The sequence below is a fragment of the Netta rufina genome (assembly GCF_964035555.1).
Source record: "Netta rufina genome assembly, chromosome: 4".
In the NCBI taxonomy this organism is placed as follows: Eukaryota; Metazoa; Chordata; class Aves; order Anseriformes; family Anatidae; genus Netta; species Netta rufina.
The window spans coordinates 68826968-68851061 of NC_140127.1; the positions used below are offsets into that span (position 1 = coordinate 68826968).

The window sequence follows — 24094 nt, forward strand, 5'->3', positions numbered from 1 at the left end:
GCGGGCTACCCTGCCTAGCCTCTCAGAAAACCCTTGGTCAAAGCGTATGCCTCAAGGAGATTCAATCCTGGGAGAAACTAATCTTGGTCTAGGTTACTTGCTGTAGGAAGACATGTACTGGGTCTGGCTGGAATGTTAACTTTCCCGGCAGCAGCCCATTCAGTGCCGTACTCTGTACTTGTAGCTGGAACAGCAGTGTTATCACACCAGTGTTGTGTCTACTGCTGAGCAGCAGTGGCACAGCATTGGGCCTTTCTCTAACCCTCCTAGGGGGTGGGCAAAAAAGTGAGGAGAGAAACATCACTAGGGCAGCTGACCTAAACCAATCAAAGGGACATTCCATACCATGTGGTGTCACACTCAGCAATAAAAGGTGGAAACAGGAAGAAGAGGGGAGGGGTGGGCTCTCGTTGAGAAGACGTCGGTCCTCCTCTCGAACACCGGCTGCGTGCGTTGAGGCCTTGCTTCAAGGACGTGGTCAATCATCGCTCATTTGTGGGAAGTAGAGAGTAATTTCTTTCCTCTGCACTTCCATATCGCTTTCATTTATTTTGTTTGTTTGTTTTCCTCCCTTTTTCCCCTTTCCCTTTTATTTCCCCTTAGTTAAATTGTTTAGTTCATGGTAGTCTTTATTTAATTATTATAATTATTTCCCTTTAATTAAATTATCCTTATCTCAACCCGTGAGTTGTTCTTTGCTTTACTTCTCCCCCTCCTTATCTAAGGGAGGGGGAGTGAGAGAGCGGTTGTGGGGTTTAGCTGCCCAGCACGGTAAAACCACCACAAGACACTGCAGAACCAACGACAGGTCAGCTTCACAAGCAGCTGGGTAAGTGCAGCAATGACTTGAGCTAAGCTGGTGCTGGCAGCCAGCAAGCTGCTTCTCCTGTCCTGAGGCCTAAATCACTGCTGGCTCTTATGGACAAATTGGGAGATGCCCACAGGACAAGAAGACAATCTCTGTGTATGTGCTAAAGGACAGGGAACAGTCCTGAAGAGTATATATACAGCTGTATGCTGGATGTAACAACAATCAGATGATATAAGTGTAACGAACTACGTAGAACCTGAACGTGACACCAGTGACAGGGAATAAGGGGCAGAGGTTGCAGCTGGAAAAGTTCCACATTTCAGAAATCAGCCTTTAAATTAGATGACGCTTGCTCCTGAACAGCTGATATGCATGTTGAGGCCCTGCTTCCCACGATGTGGCCAAACATTGCTCACTGATGGGAAGAAGGGAGCAACTGTTTTCTCTCTCTTTGCTTCCCCCTGGCCTTTGCTTGTCTTTTTTCCTCTCTTCATTTTCCCCTTAATGAAATTATCCTTATCTTAACCTAGGAACCTTCTTCTTTTCATCATACCCCTCCCCCTGCTGGTTGTGTTAGAGTTCAGCTGTCCAGCAGGATGAAACCAGCACAAGAAGTAGCCATGTATTTTACTGAAAAAAAAATCACCTGAGGGCCCTGCTTCACAGCTAACCCCTACACGAGCAGCCCAGGCTCAGAAGCAGCGTATTGCCATTGCTCAGGGTCACTGTCACTGGATGCTGAATGGAAAGCTCTAGGAATCAGACCCATCTTGATCAAGCTGGCTCTGTAAAAACTTTAGAAAACTCACACCTGTGTTTTACTACCCTCTGTAAGAGATGGGTGGGAGAGGAATGTATAGATCTGATCTGGGGTCCAGGAATCACAAATTTATTAGAGTATTTCTGGATACATGAAGATCCGAGTTAAGGATTTTCAGGTACTTCTGTGACAAATCTTCTTTCTGCCACCATGTTTTCAAGACATATTGTACAGAAAACAGGCACAGAAACAGTCAAGAATCAACCAAATTTTTGTTGTTGTTGTTGTTGTTTTTTGTTTTTTTTTTTTTACAATTAAATATAACATTATAGATAATGTAACAGAAAATACATAGAGGCATTGTCATGCCACTGTATACATCCACAAGATATCTTATCTTGAATGCCTTGTACTGTTCTGGCCCTTCATTCTCAAAAAAGGAGACAGTGGAACCCAAAGGGCATCAAAGTTCTGAAGAAGGATGATAAGAAGTAACATTCTGGATTAGCTTCTCTATGTAGAAAAATGGACTGGGACTCTCCAAGCTGAAGGAAAAAAATGACCACATTTGTGAGAAATCTATAAAGCTATTAGTAAGAGAGATGTTTGTTCACAATCCCTTCTTCTAGTATTATGAGAAATATCATCAAGAGAAATAGGTGGCAAGCCAAAAAGGAAAAAGAACGGGTCCTTAACATCATATGTATCTTGCTCCATTACAGGATGTCACGCATGCAAAAAGTTCATACTGGCTCAAAAAGCAGCTGAGCTTTTCTTCCACGAATTCAGCCATCCACAGCTATTAACTTCAAAGTCATCACCACAAGCTCTGGAAACCTCTGAGTCACAAGCTGCTGGAGGCTGTATGTCCTAAGAAAGCACCGCTCCGTGCTTTGCCATCCCTATGCCTTTCTCTTGTGCAGCTTCTGCTGACCCTCACCCGCCTGAGCAGAGGTGCAGAATTAGATGGGCCTTGGATCTGACTTGTTACGGCTATTTGCATGCATCATTTCTGTCATCATGCCAAAACACTTTGTATTTGACTTGGATTCGTTCACCAATGTGTTTATGAATAGAGGGGGGAAAAAACATTCACGTTTTCCCACTCAAATATACAAAATATTTATTGAGACGACGGCTTTAAGCAAAAAACATACTTCTTTTGGACACTTACATACAAAAACAAGAAGCCTGGTAAAGAGAGCCTTGAAAAAAAGACTTCAGCTTTCTGCAATTAATTTTGTATCCACTCTGAGACTCTCTGTAGCTTTTAATCTCTCCCAAAACAAGTATACTCTTGATGCTGTACGCTTTTGGTGCTACTTAGCTTTCAAGTAGTTCTTTAAAATACTTTTCCTGTGAGACATTAAGAATGAATGATTTGAAATTCCAGAGCAACAATTACTGCTGCATGTTGCGAACTGCTTAGAACAAACAAATTTTCAAGGCATAGCTAAACATAATCCTTTACTAAGGGCTAAAGCATAACTGTAGCTCAGGAACTCTTCAAAAGAGGAGATAAGCAGTCATTTCTCTTGCTCCTGAAGGGATCACCACAAGAGATTTTAAGGTGACTCCCACTCCGCTGGGTTTCTAGTGACAGCAGCCAGGAAGCCAGTCTTATCACTTGCCTGAAGACAGGCTCTGATACCTCAACAACAGCCTATTAAGAAAAGTTATCAAGTCCAAGATACCACTTTACCCCGCAAGTGCGGATCCTGGCTCCTGGGGCACTTTAGCTGCATGTATCACAGCAAGTTATTTAGTCCTACACAACCAGGAATTCCTACTAACTGATGCTGAAAAACAATAAATTAAGTCTTCCCCCTGGAAAAGATCTATTTGACTTTTTTTTTTTTTTTTTTGGGGGGGGGGGGGGGGTTAATTAAAACAGAACAGGTCACTTCTGATATGTCTGTTTTCTCCACTCCTCGCAGCTATAAACAGGCTAATCAGTGTTTGATGAGCACAGCTCTCCCGTCTAACGGGGAACTTGTGGGTTTCTGCCTGGCTCTACTGAGTAGCTGCAAGTAGTGGGCAGAACATCAGCACCTTCAGCGGGCCGTACCTCTCAGTATCTAGCACAGAAACATGAAAAACAGCAGATAATCTTCAGACTGCTTCTGTTCTATCTTTACTCGGCTTCTAAATCTTTGCCATTCACTAGGAGAGGTCCCATAAGGTTATGTAGCCATCAGATATATTGGAGTTGGCCAGAACAGTTTTTATCTGTGAAGATGAAATGGCAACAAACACATGACGTAGCCTACTGAAATTTCTCCAGTAACTTACTACTGTCCCTAGGCAGCTGCTGCAAAGTCATTACAGACTGTCGAGTAGGAAGCGCAACAAGCTGCCAAGTTTCTGGTACAATACTACAAGACAGAAAGCTAAGTGGAAGGTACAGCTTTTGGATCACGTACATGTTGCACAGCTGGAATCCCTAAGCTAGCAAGTACAGCAGCTCGTGGACCGTCCAGGTTTGTTATGGACACAGCATTGCTGCTTTTTGGAGCTACTGCACCTATGCTAGGAAGCCATTCCAGGAGGCTATGCCAAAAGGGCAAACTGCTACTTCTAGGCCCAGACTGTCTCCTGCAGAACAAGCTCAAATGTGTCTGCATCACACACTGAGCTCTTCTTAGGGCTAGAGAGCGCAGCCCTGCTTTGGGACCACCAGCACGAGAGCTGCAGATTTATGTACTCGCTCTATTTCCTTTAAAACAAACTCCTCCGATGGAGAGGTACCGGAGGCGGAGGGAAGTGGGTGAAATGCATTGCAGGGAGGGATTTGCCATGATTTGTACAACTTCCTCTCCTTCAAACTGGGAAAGTGAAAGCAGCACAGCTGTTCCTCGGAGGCCTGGAAAAAGCTGTGGTGTCAATGGAAACCTAAATCACATCAGAGGTGGGGAGATCACATTTATTCCCAACTGCAGACCGGCTCGCAGATAAAGTTTTGGACAACCTTCCTTTATGTTAATGAAAAATGTCCAAACAAGAAAACCCAACAACAGAGCAGTGGAACATTTGTTAAACGATATGCTTCTCACCTCAGCAAGATAGCAATCTGGTACGTCCATCAAACAGAGATATAATTACCTTACACAAAAGGCAGTATTTGAACCGTGGCAATTTTTGCTGAATAGAAGAGTGAGAGCTCGGACAAGAAGAAACAGAGAAAGAAAAGCAGCCCAGAACCCAAACCAGACAATCAGGTTCTACATTAACTTGTAACCTACAGTAAACAGCTATCTAAGAACAAAATTAATCAGCTTTTATTCCAAGGACATTTTTCTAACTTCCGCTTTGCGGCCACAATCAACTACACAAAACCATGGTACAACGCACTAACATGAAGCCTTGGGATGCCAGCACTGAAATAACACAGAGCAGGGGCTTGAAACTAAAGAACGCTGATAACAGATATTACAGCTGTGATCACAGAGAACACCTGCATTTTGCTAGCCTAGATGTGAGCAAATCAGAAAAATCTCCTCCCGCACGTTCCTTAGCATGGATTTCCTTCCTTTATTTTAAACCTGCACAGTTGCAAACCTGCCCTGTAAGAGAAAGAAAAACCCTGGACATTTTACAATTCAGGAGTTTTATCACAAAACAATGTCATGTGATCTTCAAATGTTTTTCCATTTGCCCTTTGTGCTTTAAAGTGCACCATGCAAGGAAAGAAAAAAACAAAAAAACAAAAAAACAAAAACACACACACACACCAAAAACAGAGGCTTGACCCTTCTGCTCCAAGTGCTCCGAAAAGAGCAGGGTTATAATATTGCAAAGCCTGAGATCAAGCAGGTGGTTGGGCTGTTTTGGCAGGCTGGTGGCCCACTGGTTTGGCACCACTCTCCAGCCACCAAGTCCTAAGTGCTGTGGGACACAGCATTCACACTTTTTTTCCTGACAATTCCTGGCCACAGAAGAACTGAGAGAACCCAGACCAATCTTAAATGAGGCACTCATCACAAAAAATTAAAGGCCAGCCTCAACTGGCAACCGATGTGAAAGGCATTAGAATAAACTACAGAGATGGGCATACTAAATATTGCCTTCTCTTTAATAAATAAAGCCAAACCTATATGCTAGAATTGTTAATGCTAATAAATACACCGCCTTTTCTTTCAATTTGCCCTTGCTCATTAACAATGAGCAAGAATTATTCCAACCACTGACCATACCCATACTTTTTACCTCTGAGAAACGATTTGGAAAAATCTGAACCAATTAGTGTTAACACATTCTCTTTAATAAAGTTAAAGAAAACAAACTCTTTCAAAAAATCCTGAAAATACTAATATTGATCACTCAAGGAATAATGTATTGAAATCATAAATAATGTTTTCAATACTTAGAGTGTTCACACATATTTATAAACTCATTTATTAAGTGGTTTTAATGAAAACAAGGGCAAGCAAAAATCATTAATACAGCAGCAATGTGTGTGGTTCTTCTCTGCATGTGTAACCTTTAGAGAGAGTAAGAATCACCATTGATCAGTAAACCTGAAGATAATGGAAATAAAACTAACATTCATTTTGCATTTAAAGTGTGTAAAAACTGGACCTTTTCACCAGCCAAAGCTTTCATCAACATTTACCACCATTGTTATAGAACACTACTGAGTATATTATGTTTATCAGCAAGAAATCCACAAAAATATCCCTGCTACGTAGGTTTCTTTCCCTGAGACAAAATGAGTTTAAGCTACCTTCCTTTAAATGGAATCTAGCAAGAAGAACTAAACGAGAGAAAAGCTCTAGCAGCACTCTTATATTCAATGTGGTAATGTGGATTTTTTTTTTAAAGTGAAATTTCCACTTCTGCTTATGTACAAAAAAGCAAACAAACAAACAAACAAACAAAAGAACAGATTGCCTTGATCACAGAGGTTAATGACATGTAATAGAAGTATCTAGTCATTTCCACGCAGTACCCTTCACTAGGTTATAGCAAGCAAAGTCAGCTCTTTTTAGATCACAAGTAAGGGTAAGGACTACATCTGAACTGCCAAAACCAAGTACAGGCTATGCCTAAATTTAGAAGCCTCCAAAAATCCCTTGCTCAGGTGCACGTCCTGGCTAGGTCTTGGCTGCACGGCTGGATGAAGCTTCTCTTTCACTCATCCCATGTGACTACATGCCCTGACCTGCACTGGAGACTTACTTTACTTGTGTGGAAACAGAATTAGGAGAGCCTCCTAATCTAGACAAAAAGCACGGACCAGAACTACAATACATTTATCTTTAGTTGGGACAGAGTGAGAACATCATAAAAAGTGACCTGCTCAGGTGAAGCACCTATTGAAATACTTGAAATAGCAACTGACATATGAACAAACAAAGTATCAGTATTATTAACAAACAAATCTAACAAAATAAATAAAAATGTTCTAAAATGTACCTTCTTTTCAGGGGAGCTTGAAGTCTTTGACACTAACGCTGCTTCAACAAGACCCTGCTCAAGTAAGGAGTCATATTTTATGCTTCTTTTTCTGTTTCTCCTCTCCTTGTTTGCTGGCTTTTGTTCATTTTCCTCTGACTGCGACACATCTGCACCATTGTCTCCACAAATGGAAGATTCGAAAAGAGGCTTCCCGTTCATGTAGGTTTTAGTGATTTTCAGCTTGATTTCCGGAGAGCCATTCTTGATAGGAGTAGTGTTCGGTGGTGTTCCAACTCCTTTTATTTCTTGGGGTTCAAAACGTAGTTTGGCATCCTGGGCCCCAGACTCGCCGTTAAACACACGAGAAGTTAGATCTTTCAACTTGTCGGCTGGGATGAATGGAAGAGCATCGTGGCCATTATATTTTTGCATGACACCTTCCTGTAGAGTGGCAGAAAGTTGTGCTTTGCCCAAGTAGACCGAACACTCCCGATTAACTTCACAATTCTGAGTTTTCCCATTGGTATTTCCAAGGATCTCTGGTACCTGTTTCATCTTTATGTAGTTAATTTTTCGAGTTAACAGTTGAGAGCTTCTTTTGATGCTAAAGTCCATTCAGCCAGATGTTTCCAGTCTTACACTGCTGTAAGAATACAAAAAGACAAAATATCTGTAGTAATACAGAAATGAGAAAAGCTACCAAGTATTTAGATAGAGATGTCCCCAATGGCATAACATTCAGAATGAACTTTATTCAAAACTTTACTAAAAAAAGTGTTGCTTACGAACTTCATAACCAAAATACTTTAGTATCTGTTAATGTGTTATGAAAGATTCCCAGAAAAATAGATTGATAAATCGTCATTTTATTAAAACAAAACCGTAGAGAAAAATTAAGGCTTTCATTTTAATAACCTATTAACCTTGTATAGCACGGGTCCTACCTACACGAATTACTCAGAGGTATTGCACTGTTTAAAACAAGAGTTAGACACAAGTTAATAACATAATAACAATGTAAAACATCTGAGTTTCATTCTAAGAGGTTGTGCCAGAGTCAAACCCCACAGGCTGCTTTACTGTACAACTACACCATGGACAGCAGCATCACAAGCTTCTCCACCATGTCCTATGAACAGACCCCCCAGTTTTCCACCGAAGCACACCTCCTGAGGAATCCATACAGCTCAGTTTTCTACATAACTCTAAAGCAATGAAAACGAATAAAAGGTGAATATTTTGTATCATGAACACCAGTCCACTGGGAACCAGACCATCCTACAAGCCAGTGGACACACTGTGCCAAATATAAATTGTCAAAGCAACTGCTGGAGTTTCAAGTTTCTAATAAGTAACACCATCTAACAGCCATTTTTCATATAGATTTTTAAAAAAATCCAACAAGCCAAATAAGCCCTAGACGTGTTTTCTGAGGGTTCTAAAATCTAGCCCTGCCCATTTCAGCTTTATACCATATCAGCAAACAAATATATCTGGCAGAAAGACTCCTTTGTGCTGGCTTTATCTCCTCAATCTGGCAACATGATCATTTTCTTTTTTAAAAGTCATAAACATAGACTCTTCATATTAGCAGGTTCACTATACACAACAGAGAAATACATTGCCATAAATGTTACAAAATCCCAGCATAATCATCATCACACCCAGGCTTCAGGTAACCCATTTCACATGTGATTAAGTCCATGAACTCCCATGACAAGCCAAAGATTCCTCAAGCCCAGACTCATTTGCTTCCAAAAAGCAGTTAAAAACGTAGTGAATAACTGCTGAATTGCCAGTTACTATGGAAGAAATCTCTTCCAAACCTTATCGACTTGTTCATTACCATACACAGTTACAATTCTTATGACTTATTCCTCAGAACTCATGTATTTGATGCCTCTGTGTCCGGAGTAGCAACGTACAAATACTTAAGAGGGAGTGTTGCGCTAGCCTGGTAAAGCTTTGTGAGAGTGTTAAGCCTTAACTTAAAAATGAAAATGAAACCTTTTCATGCAAAAAAGGCACAACAACAACAACAAACTAAAAATCAAACTCCAGGACTCCTTAGCAAATGCTCCCATCCTCCCTAACATACCGCCTTAAGGTATGTACAAGATAAAAGGGTGCATCTCCATGCAAGCTCTACTGACTCACTTGAGAGAGGAAAACATGGGGACAAAGGAAGTTGCATTCTCCAGGGACAAAAGCAGCCTGAAAAGCTGGCATTAACAAAGTAGGAAGAGCCTACCAAGGGAGTCTGTGACAGAAAAGGTTCCAGTCTCTTTTTAGCCAGATGAAGTTCAAATTATCAATGAAATCTCTGATAATACAAGTGGAATTGGTCAACTGCATTAACCCTTTCAAAGAAGAATCAGAGGTAAATGGAAACTCAAAGCCACACCAGAGCAGAACAAAGAACTCACTAAACCAAAAGAGAACGCACATAATTCCACAAGATCTTCTCATAAAACACGGGCAATTTTTAAAGACTTCAATTCACTTAGTAATACAACGTTTTAAACTGTGATTCAGCAGATTTAACTGAAATCACATTTATTTTAAGTAACCACTGATGGCAAATTCTATAAATTTCAACAGAAAGACAAAACCATTAAAGAACATGCGAGGCTTATGGTTACTGAGACAACATTAAAGTATTTTACAATTAAAATAAAATAAAAACAAAACTAAAACACCAAATTGTTGCAAAATCACAGATCCTTAATAGAGTAAACCAGAAAGCAAAGCAGAGATTCGATCTACGCATCCAAATTCCCCCTATCTAAAAAGAAAAAAAAAAAAAAGCCTACAAATGAGCAGCTGCAAACTCAGTGCTCGCTTTTCTGTGGCTGCGTACGCCCTCCAGTGGCTACCTGAACTGGCCAGAGCACTAAACACTGCAGCTCCCCGCTTCCACAGCTTCTCGCACCAGGACCAGCACCAAAAATGTCTTGTGCAACTACCTCCAATTGATGAACTACGAGGTTAAAGTAAGTAAGTAAGTAAATAAATAAATAATAATAATAAAAATAACCTGGCTCCATTAGCTGCTTACGAGGGTCTGGATTTCTGGATCAGGACATCTGCATTTTGTAACTGTTCTGTTTGTTTTCCACCTGTAATTCTACTACTATTTTTTTTCCACATGATTAATAACAACTTTTATTCTCACTGCTTATTTCTTTAAGCTAGAAAGACATCAAGGTTGAGGCAGACCAGGACAACTCAAAAAGCAATAGCTAATCAAATTAGACTGTGTTAGTAGCATACTCAACATCAAAATACTGCATGTACTGCACAAGTGACAGTCACAGAATAGCTTAGGTTGGATCATCTTCCTTCGATCGTCTGTTGAACCCCCTGCTTAAATCAGGGACGACTCAGACCAAGCTTGTCAAGGCCTTGTCTGGACAATGACCAGTAAATAATCAAGTGAAAAGATGTGACTTAAAGTAATCAAGTTCCTCTCTCTATAGCTAACACACCCAAGGATGGTAAATTCATATTGATAAAAATAGGAAGACCTACAAGACCATGGGCAAAAGACCCTGCATTTTTAGGGGTTGCCTTGATTTGGATAATATGCCTGTGCATGAAGTTTGGTTTATGTATTAATACGCACTACTAGAAAAAACTGAGACTGAAAAAGGCTCTTCTAATTGCTGCACGATTTGTAAAGGAAAGGCAATGCAGCCAGGTCAATAGTAAATGAGGAGATGAAGACAAAGATGGTAATTTGAATCAGAAAGAACATCGGAACTGGTAGCATACAGGTTTTAGAATATGGAAAATAGACCATGTTTATGCAAAGAATTAATCAAGACAAATGAAAAGAGACACAGTGTAAGAGGTAGAGTAGTGGAAAAAGAGGAAGCAAATACAGTCAAGTAGCCCCATTAAGGAGCTGATACACAGAGAGCAACTTGCATGTCAGTCACCATTTCTAGGTCAACCCAATGGAAGAGATGGAAGTTGTCAATTCCCTTTGTCACATCTCTGTTCTTCTCTTAAAAAATAAGCTGTAGTGGGATTCTGTTAAAATGAAGACATTAGAAAATCTACATTCACAGGAATAACAAAAGGCTTCAGGAAAGAAGGGCAAATTTGAAGCTAGTTAAATTTTGCACAGTTTTTGCTGTCCTAAATTGACGGTAGTAAAATATCATAAGCAGAAGGACTGGACATTTTGTGAAAAAAGGACAATAGAGCAGAAAAGAAGAAAAGGGGATGAAAGAAAATGATCAGCAGCAGATACAGGGAGTACCATGAGCTCAGAATTAATGTAAGGAGAGCTAGAATACAGGACATTAAAGGATCAGGCGAGGCAGATCACAGAAAAGATCTGGTTGATCAGAATTCTAACAGTAAGGTCCAAAAGCAGCTCAGCATACGATTAGATTTTATAGTTAAATTAACTTCATTCTTGCTGGACAGCCGTATCGCATAGAAGCAAAAGCAATCCCTTATCTTTTTCTAGATGACACCGTATCTACAGAAAAGGAAGCATGGGGGAGGGGAGGGAAAGGCAGGGGACAAAAGCACCACACACTAATAGCAGCTAATGAGCTTAAGCTAGTATCGCCCCATATTGTCTGGTGACCCAACAAGTACAATTTTGACTAACAAAGAGGAAAAAACACGACAGACCAGAAGTCTGCTGAATAAACATGATATTTTGGCCTGCGAACAAATAGCTTTCAGTAAGCAAAAGGAGATTTGACTTATCAGAGAAAGGTCTCTAGATATTTTAATAGGACAAGGATACGTCCTGGCAGTGGCTTTGTACGTATTTTGATTCTCAAAACCAGATTTTACACAAGGCAAATTATTTTGCAGACATTTAAAGTGGTTTTATTAATTACTTGAAGGTCCGTCATATGACAGGAGTCATGTGCCAAATGCAGTCAGTCTGCATGTCACATTCCTCCTTCACTGTCCAGGCCACTATCATTTGTGTGATATTTATTATTCACTTCTTCCACATCTGCTTCAATTTCAGAGATGCTTTTCTTGTGTGTCAGAAATAATGGAGTAGTCCATTCCTTCCAATTCTGCCAAAGGGAGCAAACAGAGTAAACAATCAACAACAAGCGCCACTATGAAATACCACTTCTGTTTTGTCTCAGACTTTTCTTAAAGCCATTTCTCAGGTGAATTACTTAAGGGGGGGACAACATATCTAGAAACAAATTCACAGTAAAAGAACATCCACAAAAGCTATTTTTATTACCTACAAATCAGGCTTTCAGCTGCTGCTGAAAAAGCTAATAGATGGCTACTGTGTTGTGTTTTTTTTCCTCTGTAAAGGTAACTTTGTAGTAAGCCCTCTCCATTCTCTCACCAATCTTAAGGCCAAAGGCTATTCCTATTTTCAGATCAGAAGTAGACAAAATACTTAGAGATTTATCAAAGTTACAATACATTCCACTAATACATTTGAAAATCTGGCGTATGATTATTCCTACTACCTTGTATTAAAAAAACAGAATATCAAATAGGAGTAAAGACATACAACATGTTCTCTGTCGTGCAGTGATTATTCTACACTATATTAAAATAATGAAAAATTACTAGAGGATTACTAAACAGTAATTCTGATTTACGTTCAGAAAAAATGTCTAACTGAAAATCACATTGTGGGTCTGCCAACAGCTGTTGTAAACCAGCTCTATCCAGCAAATTCTGCTTTTCTCACAAAGTGAAACGTTACTGTAGCAGCTAATAGATAACCCAAAATCATTATACCAAATGTTTCTAACAATTTACCACTAGTATTTCCTGTTTAGAAGACCTAGAAAAGAAAAATCAAAATTAAAAAAAAGGCTCTTCTGGACTATAGTTAAGTTTAAAAGCGCCTTAAGTAAAGACTTATCTAGTCTCACTGCAGATAGACAATGATTCCAGTTAACCTGTCAGTTGACAACGCTGACCTACTAAGTATTTTTGAATGACTACAACAAAATTTCTTTATCCTTACAGCACATGATGTTTATATAGACTCTTAGCGTGCCTTTGCAGAAAAAGACGAAGCATGTTTTGAAACTGTGTGAAAAGGTTACAATAACCAGCATGAGTACAGTTGCACTTGCACTTGTTTGCCACCAAATGTTTTTAAATTATCAATCTTCTCTAATTCTGCTTTTTTCTTAATGGATAACATGTCAGAACTTATTTGACATAATGTTTTCATCAACTGAAACAAGCATTTATTGCCTTCAGGAGAAGGCAATAGGCAATATGAGCTTGTACAGAATGCAAGCTTGTACAGTTAAGAATTGTACAACGGCAAGTGAAGAATTTCTTCATTCTAAATGTTACTTGCTATTGCAAAAAGCAAGTTTACAAAACTGATGAACTTTTTGTTCCTCTCCAGAAAAACCTTGTAACCAACCTCTACTGCTAAGGATAAGGCTAGAAGATTCTACTACAGGACCTCTCCCCATTAATTTGTCGTCTTCAAAATCAAGATTTTTTTTGCCACTGCAGAAGAAATTGAATTTTGTCAGTTTCACTCCTGGTACTGAAGGTGGGTGGTTAAGTAAGGTAGACAGATTTGAGCAAATTCCTGTAGAATGATGTATTTTTGACTGAAGGGAGATTACAGATCTCTTCCTCATTTCTAGGGCCACAAATCAAATAGAAAAGAGTTCCTTCTTTTCTGCTGATAAGCAGAAAGGAACATCAGTGCCTAAAATGGCAGAAACTACTGGATTTACCACCAGAATTTAATAAAGTAGGTGGCCCTTATAGTTGCTTAGCAAATGGATCCAAAAAAGCCCTATTTTCAAATGCGTACTTGAGACTTTTCTGCCTCCTTGGGGGTTTCCAAATGGTTCAGCTTAAGGAAAGGCTGCTCTCCGGCAGAACAATTGACGATACAATACAGCCTAGGTGCTTACTCACCAATGAAATGATCTCTCTCTCTCTCTGAGGACGAACCAAATGCAATCTCAAATAACTCAGCACTTAGTTGCAGAGCTCCTTCCTCGTTCATGCTGTTTTTGTGTGTTGTTTTTTTTTTTTTTTTTTTTTTCCCACCTGCTCCAAGCCTACCTTCGTTTCCCACGCCTTCTTTAATCCTACAGCTTTTTCTTTTCAGCAGCCTGCCTCTGCTCCTTGCACCATATCTTCAGGACCTGGATCCTCTGGTTCTACATAATACTCACTGCTGCAGGTTAATGCACTATAATCTGTTTCCTCTTCACTGTGGTCAATGATCCTGCCCTTCCTCTCATTTGTAGTGATGACAGCATAGGAACTGCCTGAAGCTTCGCTGTGTCATGAACATTTCTGATCATGCATATTCTGATGATCAAATCTGGGATGACATCACAAAATAAGTTATCAATGTAAGCAATGAATCAAATTGTAGGATTAAGAAAATGCTATCTGCTACACCTCTACAGAAACAAACAACATTGCCCAGATCAGATAACAGCTAATTTTAATAAAGATACAACCATTTTGCCTAGACCTCTTAGAACACTTTGTATCTATCACTGCATTACCCAGGTAGGTGGATTTAGATGCCAGAAGCATACTCTCTGCATTGCAATCGTAAAAAGCTGCGTTGTGATGCTGGTGATATATGAGGCCTTGCCACCAGTATGAAGGCCCAGCTACATGAATATAGCATCAAAACCTTCAGCACAGCGCAGTATTTGCCCATGTCTTCTGGTTGTACAAGCAGCAATACACCAAACTGACAGTGCATCTATAATGTGGTCGGGTAACGCTTGTAAAAATATATATATTTATACATACCTGGGAGGTAACGTTCAAAGAGAGGTAATACTAACTCAAATGCGCTACAGCCTTTTACTGGTAGACTTGCACCTATCACCAGAACCTGCTTATATTTATATCTGATCAACATAATTGTGTCCACAATGCAATCCTGGCCATACTGGACTAATTCTGGTGCATTTTGCACATCAACTGTAACCATGTACATCAAATTATGTTCTTTATCCTATCAATGCATTATTTCAAAGCAAAGCTAGCACACATAAATTACAGACATATAGCAGGAGCACTCAAACAAGGACTAAGTTCACGAGAGTCTCTACCATTAGACACCCAACAAATCCAAATACCTGCTAATAAGTGGCCTTTCTGGTTAGGACACTGTTTGAAGTACAAAGTATCTCCCTGTGCCAGGGCTTTCACAGACTTTTCCCAAAATGCATTACTACATTCTCTTGGCTCTTAATTCCCTTTCTACTTTTTTCACTCAGTCTACACGAAGAATGTCTCCAGAGCATAGTATGACTGTTACAGGTAAAGAGACTACAAGGAAGTTTTATGTTTCTGCAGCTGTCTTGTGGCTTACCCATTTCACCTGGGGACAGAAAGATAAAACACTTTCCCGTCCAACAAGCCAATTCTTGACCTTCTTGCCCACTTTCCCAACCCTGCTTTGAGAGCCTTACAATGGGCATTTTTTTGCCACTTTTGCTGTCCTTTCACCTCGCATAGTATTAGCTCTGCGGATTAGTTCACTGCCTTATCAAACACAGCTCTTTAGAGAAATTCTGAGGTAACTGCTTCTTATCAGAAAATCTAGAGTTTTGACTGTCGAAATAAGCCTTGTTAAGCAATTGTAGTTGCTATGATTACTTGCAGAAGTTCTGAGGGCTCAACTATCACTACCACTTTGGAGCCAAGCATTCCACTGCTGAATAGATCCTGCACATGCCCTTTCTGCATTACATTTAAAGCCTATTACTTTTTATTTCATTAATTATATACCTTGTTTCTGTACTGCTGCTGAATTTCAGTCGTGTCCCAGATTGGCTCACAACATTTGTTTCCAGTTTATTCAGGAGTGCTACTACACAGCAGCTTCTGATAGCCTGCAGTTTGCATCCATAGAAAAATCACAACTTTAATTTCATTCTGAAGTATCTGATTGAACGTTCCTGGCAACTGCTCCAGCTAGCAAAAGGATCCATATTTACCTCTTCCATCCTACACTGCTCTCCAAGGTTCATTCTTTGGCTTAAATCCCTCTGGCTTTATTATCAGACTAGAATCTGGGCATTCTTCACTACACAGATAACTCCCCTGTTTAGATGTTTGAGTGCCAGTGCAGCCAGGTTCTGTGCTCCGATGGCATCCCACCAAGGCTGGCAAGTTACACAATTGATTTATCTGACACACGATCTCGTGAACCTCAGCTCCACAGGCTAACCCATGCCACAGCGGGCACATTTACACTTCAGTATATTACAATGAATAAATAAATGAAATGGGTCCCGACCACTATGACAGGAGGCTGTTCTACTGCAGCTTCTTCCTAGGGCGGCTTTTATTCTTTTATCAGTCATTTTTCGAAATGTTTCAAATGAAGTTCAGATCACATTTCTAATAAAATCTTACCTAACCTCAGCCTTCTTTCTCAAAAATATTTTTGTCACAAAATATTCACCTTCTGCTCCTCGGTGCATCTATTATTCAGCAGGGCACAACGCAGAGAACAGGACAACATTCACGCTCTGCTTTGTCTTTGATCGTGGCTAAGAAAACATGGAATTCTGAGGTTAGTCTTCAAGGCCAAATATGTTTAAAGATGATTATTAGTTTAAAACACAAGCTTCTAAATCGTTCTGTGTGTTTTAGCACAGATATGTCAGTACTTCAGTAGGAGGTACAGACCAGAAAAGGTTTCAGAAGGACAGTTAAATGCCCGTCTCCGTCAGCCAACAGAACAAGACCACCCCATGCTTCTCTAAAGAGTCACAGAGAAACCTGACAGTATCTTTCACAGACAGCACAAGAAAAACGTTAAAGCTTCTATGAAAGTCTATTCCAATTTAAGGACTCCTTATAAAGGACATGAATAGGCTCTAAAAAGTCCTGAAGTACCTTTCAGTTTGCAGAAGGGTTGGGTTTTTCCCCCCCCCTTTGTTAGTTTTATATTTAATTATGCGGCAGGAGGCTACGGCTAGGAGGAAAGTAGCACATCATGCTATAGTTTTTCAGTCCTTTGCCACATATGTATCCTTCCTCCAAATATGGATGAATATAAAATAGCTCCAATTTGTACTGGGGAGCTGAATACCAAAGTTCAAAACAAGATCAAATTGCTATCTTGCACTAAGTTAAAAATAGGACAAGTTAAAAGGATGGGGACAAAACTAGAAACTGAGCCATCACCTGTTGAGTAACCCTTTTTAATTTAACGCATGCTTTAAGTCACTTAGATGTTTCATTAGTTCCAAATTATGTCAAATGCCAGAACCTGCATTGACGGTGCCCCAGGACAAAGTAATTTTGTCTAAGATAAGAATACTCTGAAGTACGCGGCGCTTCATTTTTCCATACCTAGTCAATTCAATTTCATTGCTATGAAACCCTCAAATGAAGGTTTTCAAACATCTCCTTTCCACACGTGGCTGGCTCATCACTCCGCTCTGCTATCAGAACAATTTCCATGCAATGGTATTATTGGTGAACGGTAGCAAAAAGTATAGCACAAGCCTCACTTTTGATCCGACCATGATTACTAGGTATTTCTCTGCTGCACACAAAACACATTTTAAGAGCACCAGTTTGCGCGATGGCCTATTTCATGCTCCAGACAGAAGCAGCCTTTCAAATGCACCAGAGACTCAATAGATTAGCTGGTGCTAAAGTTTAGAGTTGCTTGGGAGCGAAGTAATGCATGATGGACTGTGCATTAACCTATCATCACCAGACACGAGGTATTAGTATATATGATCTGTTCCCAGGAATCTTGGGTATTTTCATAGTTTGCTGTTCACCAGAAGGGCAGCAGAACAGAGTACGTATGACCTAAGTTTCCCTTGTAACACGTTCTAAATACTTTCCTTCCTGCTGATGCTAGAAAACGTGAAGTAACTACACTGGACACCATCAATTTGATAAAAAGATTACAAACGGTACTTGATATATCACTTCTGTAATTTCTGTCAGTGTAAACCAAAAGAAAAAACCTTTAGTACATTTATACAGCTGTCTTATTAGCTCCAACAACTGCAGGTCATAGGGAAGCCAATTTGAAGTTGCAGTGAAGGTTGAATTTGGGTATTTTCTCTCTCTTCCTTCAAAAAGCGTTCTCAGAACCAAAGCTTTTCAAGTAACCACTAACTTTATAAAATGGCTAACCGACCCATTCGACTGGCCACCCCAATTTACAGGCTGCAGGGTGACTGCTGGCACGTCAGCGAGGCTCTCCTCATCACCCCCTTTCTCCCAAATCTTCCACAGTTATGCACTAAAGGAAATTTAGACTCCTGTGCCAAGCCCTGATGGGATTTTTTCTCTCTCCCCACTTTCCCACATGCCCACTTATCCTGGTTGGCGCATTCCATCTCCACCTCCTCATTTACACCACCAAGAGGCCAGTACATCCTCAGGGAAGGCTTTTTTCAAAGCTATACCCTAACTGGAAAGCAAGGCTTCCTGGAAAGGCGGACTTACTTATCCGCTTAGATCCGCTTCAGTGTCGCCAGTCTTCTTCACCCAAAGCCTGGATGCAAGAGCGATACCAGAGCGTATTTACCCAACCCTAAGGCCATTTCATTTGTCTTTGCCAAAAACCTCAGAAAGACCTCAAACAATACAGCCACGAACACAGTATTAAAACACGCAGTCATCATCTACGGCGTTATTATTAGTTGCATCGAGCGCTTCTTTACTGATGTTTGTTTACTGACTGTTAGGGGATCTGCTGCTTCCAGCGGCATCGCTCCGTGGGTGCCTCCCATTGTGCAGCCCGGTGCTCTTGAGGAGAGGCGAATTTCTTTTCCCCCTGAAAAGGCTAGGTGCTTCACCTCATTCTACGGGAAAAAAATACGTGCAATTTTCATGCATTCAACCATCTTCTCTGCTTAAAACCTACAAGATGTCTTTGTAGCTACATAAGGGGGAGTGACCAGAGGTGACCGAAACGCAGCACGAACCCTGCCTGTATCTTCTCATCATAAACTACGTCCTTGATCCAGTAATCTGCCCCGAGCAGGTGAACCTTTATGTATGCATGGAGTTCCAGGGTAGTCAATAGGCTTTGATCGACCACCAGGAAAGACACGCATTTATCAGCCCGGAGAAATCAGGCCTCGCTTTGGAAGCGCACTGACACCGGTGGAACAAAAAGCAGGCTCAGTGCAAAAGTGAGAGGTGAATGGGCCACAAACAATAGGACGCTGAAAAACAATCCCTTCTTTCCATTCCTGGGCTGCTCTGCTAGCGCAATGTTTTGGACGCGAGCTCAGATACATAGACACAAATACACACACACACAAACATCCACACACATCAATTTCACTGCTAAATACTAGAAAGCAACCCCCCACACATTGTTTTTGCTTCCAGTCTTTAAAAAGAAACAAAAAAAAAAAAAAAGTTTTTTGGGGGTGTAATAACCAGTCTTTTGCATGCAGCTGTAATTTACATGCAATATTCTCATCTGCAAAACAACCACAGGCATCAGAAAAAAGCATACAGCCCCACAGATATTACAACACAAATATTTTTTCATTCTTACTGCTGATTTGCTGGACTCATACTGAACTAAAAGGAAATATATTTTACATTTAATTTCAAATGCATTAACCACTTTAATTCCACACCCTTAAAATATCACGGCCTAGTTTTCTTCTGAGATTTTCTAATAACATTTGATAAATTTATAGGTTTCACTGTACTTTCCAAATCTGATTTTTTTCTGAGCATGTATGAAGGTGGAATTCCTACAATCTTCATAACAACTAGCCATGCAGTCCCCAGGAACATCCAGAGCTTTTACATTTAAATACTGTGGAAAAATGTCACATTTTCTGATGGCTACCAACTAGATGAAAATCCTGGCATGTTTTAGGAAATGGGACGTAGATGCTTACTGAAACAACCAAAAAAAAATTGCATATACTGTTAGTACTGAGCCCTGAGTAGTCCTGAAAAACAGTGGTTTTATTCAATGATTACATCCAACAGTCAAATAATACCACACTGTGAAATTGAGGAGTTTATTAAGGTTGATATGCTGCATTTCCTGAGAAAAAAATCCCACAGCAAAACAAGCAAATAATAGCTTCAACAATAAATTCACAGAGATTCTACTTACATACAAAAATGTTGGTGAAGAACCAATTTATTCTTTCAGCCCTGGCCACACATTCCATGTTTAAGGAATTTTAGTAAGCATCTGTCCACATAAACCACCGGCAAGGACTCTTTGCAAAATCTATTACAAACTTCACTGCCACCCTACAGTGTTTACAGTTACCTTCCTTAGATGTCTGAAAATGTTTGAAAGCCAAGCATATCTTTTTTTTTTTTTTTTTTTTTTTTTTTTTTTTTAGACACAGACCTCGTTTAGCTTACTCAGCACAGGCAGCATTAGCTCCTAAATTTAAGAATCATTATAAACCAATTTTAATGCAAATGCCAATAAGGAAACTGTTCACACACACAAAATACATGGGCAGTGACTGATACCAGCCTCCTGCCTGTTTAATGGCTGTTAGCTACAGGCCCATTTTCTCTGAAATCTGTTTAAATACAGTGTTTACTGTCTCTGCACTTCTACTAGTATTTACCCCTCCGTTCAGCCGACATATTTAAAAAAAACAAAAACAAAAAAGCAAGTATAAATACGTTCAAGAAGTGTGGCAAATTCCCTCCTCCACCCCCAGAGCGGTAAAGCCACAGCGGATGAGCTGTAACTATGGCCTTGGGAATACAAGTTCCCCAGGCTCTTTTACCACACAAATATCAATTCAAGTTGCAAGAGCCCTATCCTCTCCTCCTTAATGCAGATCGAGCCAGGCAGCCCCACAGCCTTTGCAGGAAGGTTTTCTTCCCGTTTTCCTAGCGAGCCTCTCCTCCGGTACCGGTCCAGGATGGAGCACAGGAGGGTGTAAGTGGAAGGATCATCACACCAGTGTTTAGTGGAGGAATAAATCAAACATGGCTTCCCCCTCCATACATTTCCAGAGTTACATTCACTCCTGCTGCCGTGCGATCCCACTCCCACCCGCAGCGAAGGGGCAGGAGCAGCCCCCACCTCCCCAAACCCCAATGCCATGGGGTGGGGGGGTGACCCCGGCTGCTCCCCATCCTGACGGGGGGAAGATTTAAATCCCAGGGGAGGGTTTTTAGGGGTGTTTTTTTTTTTTTTTTTTTTTCCTCCCCTTCATCGGCTTCCCCCCCCCCTTGCTTTTGCGTTTCTCTTTCTGCTTTGCACTGATTAACACCCCCCCACCTCCAGCTCCTGAGGGGGGGGGGTGCAGCGCTCCCTCACCCCTTTATGCTGCCCCCGGCCTCCCGCAGAGCTCAGGAGGAGGAGGAGGAGGAGGAAGGCGAGGAGAGGAGAGGAGGGGGGGAAAAGGATGAAGCTGCAACAGCCGGGACTCCGGCTCGGCATCGCCCCCCCCGAGGCACGGCTCCTGCGGCAGGCTGGGGGGGGGGACGGGGTTTGGGGGGGTATGAGGGAGGGGTTAAAGGGGAAAAGGGGGGGTTGGGGGAGGTGGGGAGGTATTGGGGGGGGTGGGGATGGGATTTGGGGTGGTTGGAGGGATTTAGGGGGGGTTGGGGGTGAAGGGGCAGGTAGCGAGGGGGAGGTAGCGGTGGTGGCTGATGGGGGAGCGCAGGCTTGGGGTGGTGGGGGGGGGGGGGGGGGGGCCACAACACAAACCCATAAAAATAAATAAATTTAAAAAAATAACACAAAAACCCCTCCTCTCAGGAAAATCAAAAGGGGAAACGGGAGGTGCCCGGCTACAGGCGGGTAAACCAAGGGGGGGGGGGGGGGGGCACCTCCTGTGAGGAGAGACCCCGGCCCCACACCACCACCACCACACCACCGCCTCCCTCAGGGGGTGCCGGGGCAGCGCCCTCAGCCCCAGCCCGCGGCCAGGCGAGGCGGCGACATCCCGGAGGGCGACGGAACCACCACCACCAGAGCCACCACCAGAGCCACCGCCACAGCCGCCACCCCGCTCCCGCCTCCCGCCCGCGGGGCCTTGCGGGAACGTGCCCCGGTGCCTCCCTCTGAGGGGAAAGGGGGAAAGCAAAGCAGCCCGGCGGCGGCTCACTGACCTGTGCCCTAGCGCATCGTTCTCCCCCCGGGGAGCCGGGCGTGAGGCGGCGGCGGGAGCTGGGCGCCGGGGGAGCTGTGAGGAGGAGGAGGAGGAGGAGGTGAAGGAGGAGGAGACGGCGGCGGCGGCGGGAGCCGAAGGGACGCGGACACGGCAACGGCGGCGGCGGCTCCTGCGCGGCGGCCCCGCCCCCTCCTCCGGCCAGAACCAGCGCGAAAAATCCCGGCCGCTGATTGGGCGCCGCCGCTGCGCTGCCCCCGGAGCGGCTGTTTCAAATCCCCCCGCACGGAGCCGCCCGCACGCGCGGCCGGGAGCAGCGCCAGCAGTGCCAGCGGTAGAAGCGGTAGCAGTGGCAGCAGCAGCAGTGGCAGCAGTGCCGGCAGCAGCAGCAGCAGCGCGCGGGGCTGCGGGAGCGGCGCGAGGGCCGCCCGCCCGCTCTGACAGGGCCGGCGGCGGTGGCGGACCCAGGGGAGGGCGGGCGGGGAGGCTGAAGGCGGGAGCTGTGTGGGGCCCTCGAGGGTGTGCGTGTATGTGGGGGGGGGGGGGGGGGTCCCCAGGTGGGCGACAGCGCGTCTTTTATCACCTTTTTCCTCATATTTTATTATACTGTATTCTTTTTACCTCTTTTTTTTTTTTTTTTTTTTTTTTTTTTTCTCCTCTCTCAGCCTTCTACGCGGGGGCGTCTGGTAACCGTGCCCTCCTAACCCAGCACATGTGCGCTCTTCTGAAATAAAGCCCTGATCTAAGCCAAATGTTTTGACTTTCCCCACCGCTGCACACGATCCCGAGGCTCTGGGATGGTTTGTGAGGACTGAAACGCGCCTGGCTGCGAATTACCGGGGCTGTCTTCCTCGGGAAGCAGGGCCTGGTTTATTTGTTCTCGCTCGCATCAAAATAAGTACATGTGCTTGCAATTTGCCAATTGGAAGCACAGCTATTTTTCAGGCCAAATCGTTAAATATCTGTCATGCTCTGATAGGAACAAATATTCCCATGAGCTGTCGCAGCGGGTAATGCAAAGCAGGTAACAGCAAACTGCTCTGAGCCTTAAGGGGCTGAGAAAGGATTGGGGAATGCTGGCCAGGGCTAAAGGACATCGCCTGTGGGTGCTGTAAGGCCTGGCTCACCCCAAAAGGTGATCAGGAGGTAAGGGAGCAGGGCAGCACCCCAGCACCGTCCATCCTCGCTGTAGTCCCATCTGCTATGGAAATCCTCGGGCCACCCTGTCCAGTCCTTACTGGTAGAGGTCATGGTCTGTGGGTGTCTTTGCCATGGGTTTAACGGGGGTGCAACTTCCCTCAAACAGCGGTTAACAGTCGAATGGTTTGCACTTGGTGCTAATTACTTAGTAATGAGAAACTTAATCAGGGGCTGATTAAAACTTTAATCTCAAAGTGGCTGAAGGAAATCTATCTCTAGTGATAAAGGTACCTGGACTTGTTTTTTTCACCTTTCTGTTTAAAAAAAAAAAAAACACGATGTTAGGCACATGAGATTTAGCTTCTGAATGTCAGTTTTTACAGCATTAAAGAAAAATGTAGAGCTGTTACATTGTAAAATAGTTAATTTGAAATAAACATTGTGACAAATTTCTAGTTTCCATTTTTTTCAAGATCAGTTATGTGTTTACAGAAAAAATGTTTTCTAATTAAAGATAGAGGCGCTGTATCAACACAAATTAATAGATGTACAAGTATGCGGATCCTGCAGTTTTGCTACATAATGGCATATATAGGAGTGCTTTTCTTCCACAGTTGAGCAATAATGTAAGGAGAAAACAAACAAACAAACTGAAAGTATGAAGCATGTTATGTTTTCAGGGGTTCTTGCTGTTTTCTGCAGAAGATTATGTAAGAAACCAGGTTAGTTACCAGTAACTGATATACTTCAAATGCACTATCTACTCTCTGCAACAAATTCTGTGCTCAGGTTTATTAACTATCTCTATGATTATTATTATTTTATTTTTTTTTAATTCTGTCCTTACTAGTAATGTATAAGATCCTCCAGGTATTGCAGTTTTCATGTTTGTCTTCTCTGTCAGTTGTTTAAGATTTA

At 42.3% G+C, this 24094-nt stretch overlaps 1 protein-coding gene across 1 annotated transcript in view; it reads right to left on the bottom strand.

The window, feature by feature from the left end:
- The window catches only part of NSD2 (nuclear receptor binding SET domain protein 2), a 76837-nt gene extending 54648 nt beyond the window's left edge, over positions 1 to 22189 (bottom strand). The window contains exons 1-2 of the mRNA XM_084286296.1: positions 22038 to 22189; positions 6987 to 7611 (exon numbers count right to left, since the gene is read on the bottom strand). Of these exons, the coding sequence (XP_084142422.1) occupies positions 6987 to 7583 (597 nt within the window). The 5' untranslated portion in view covers positions 7584 to 7611; positions 22038 to 22189. The remainder of the gene's footprint in view (positions 1 to 6986; positions 7612 to 22037) is intronic.
- Positions 22190 to 24094: the final 1905 nt, after the last annotated feature.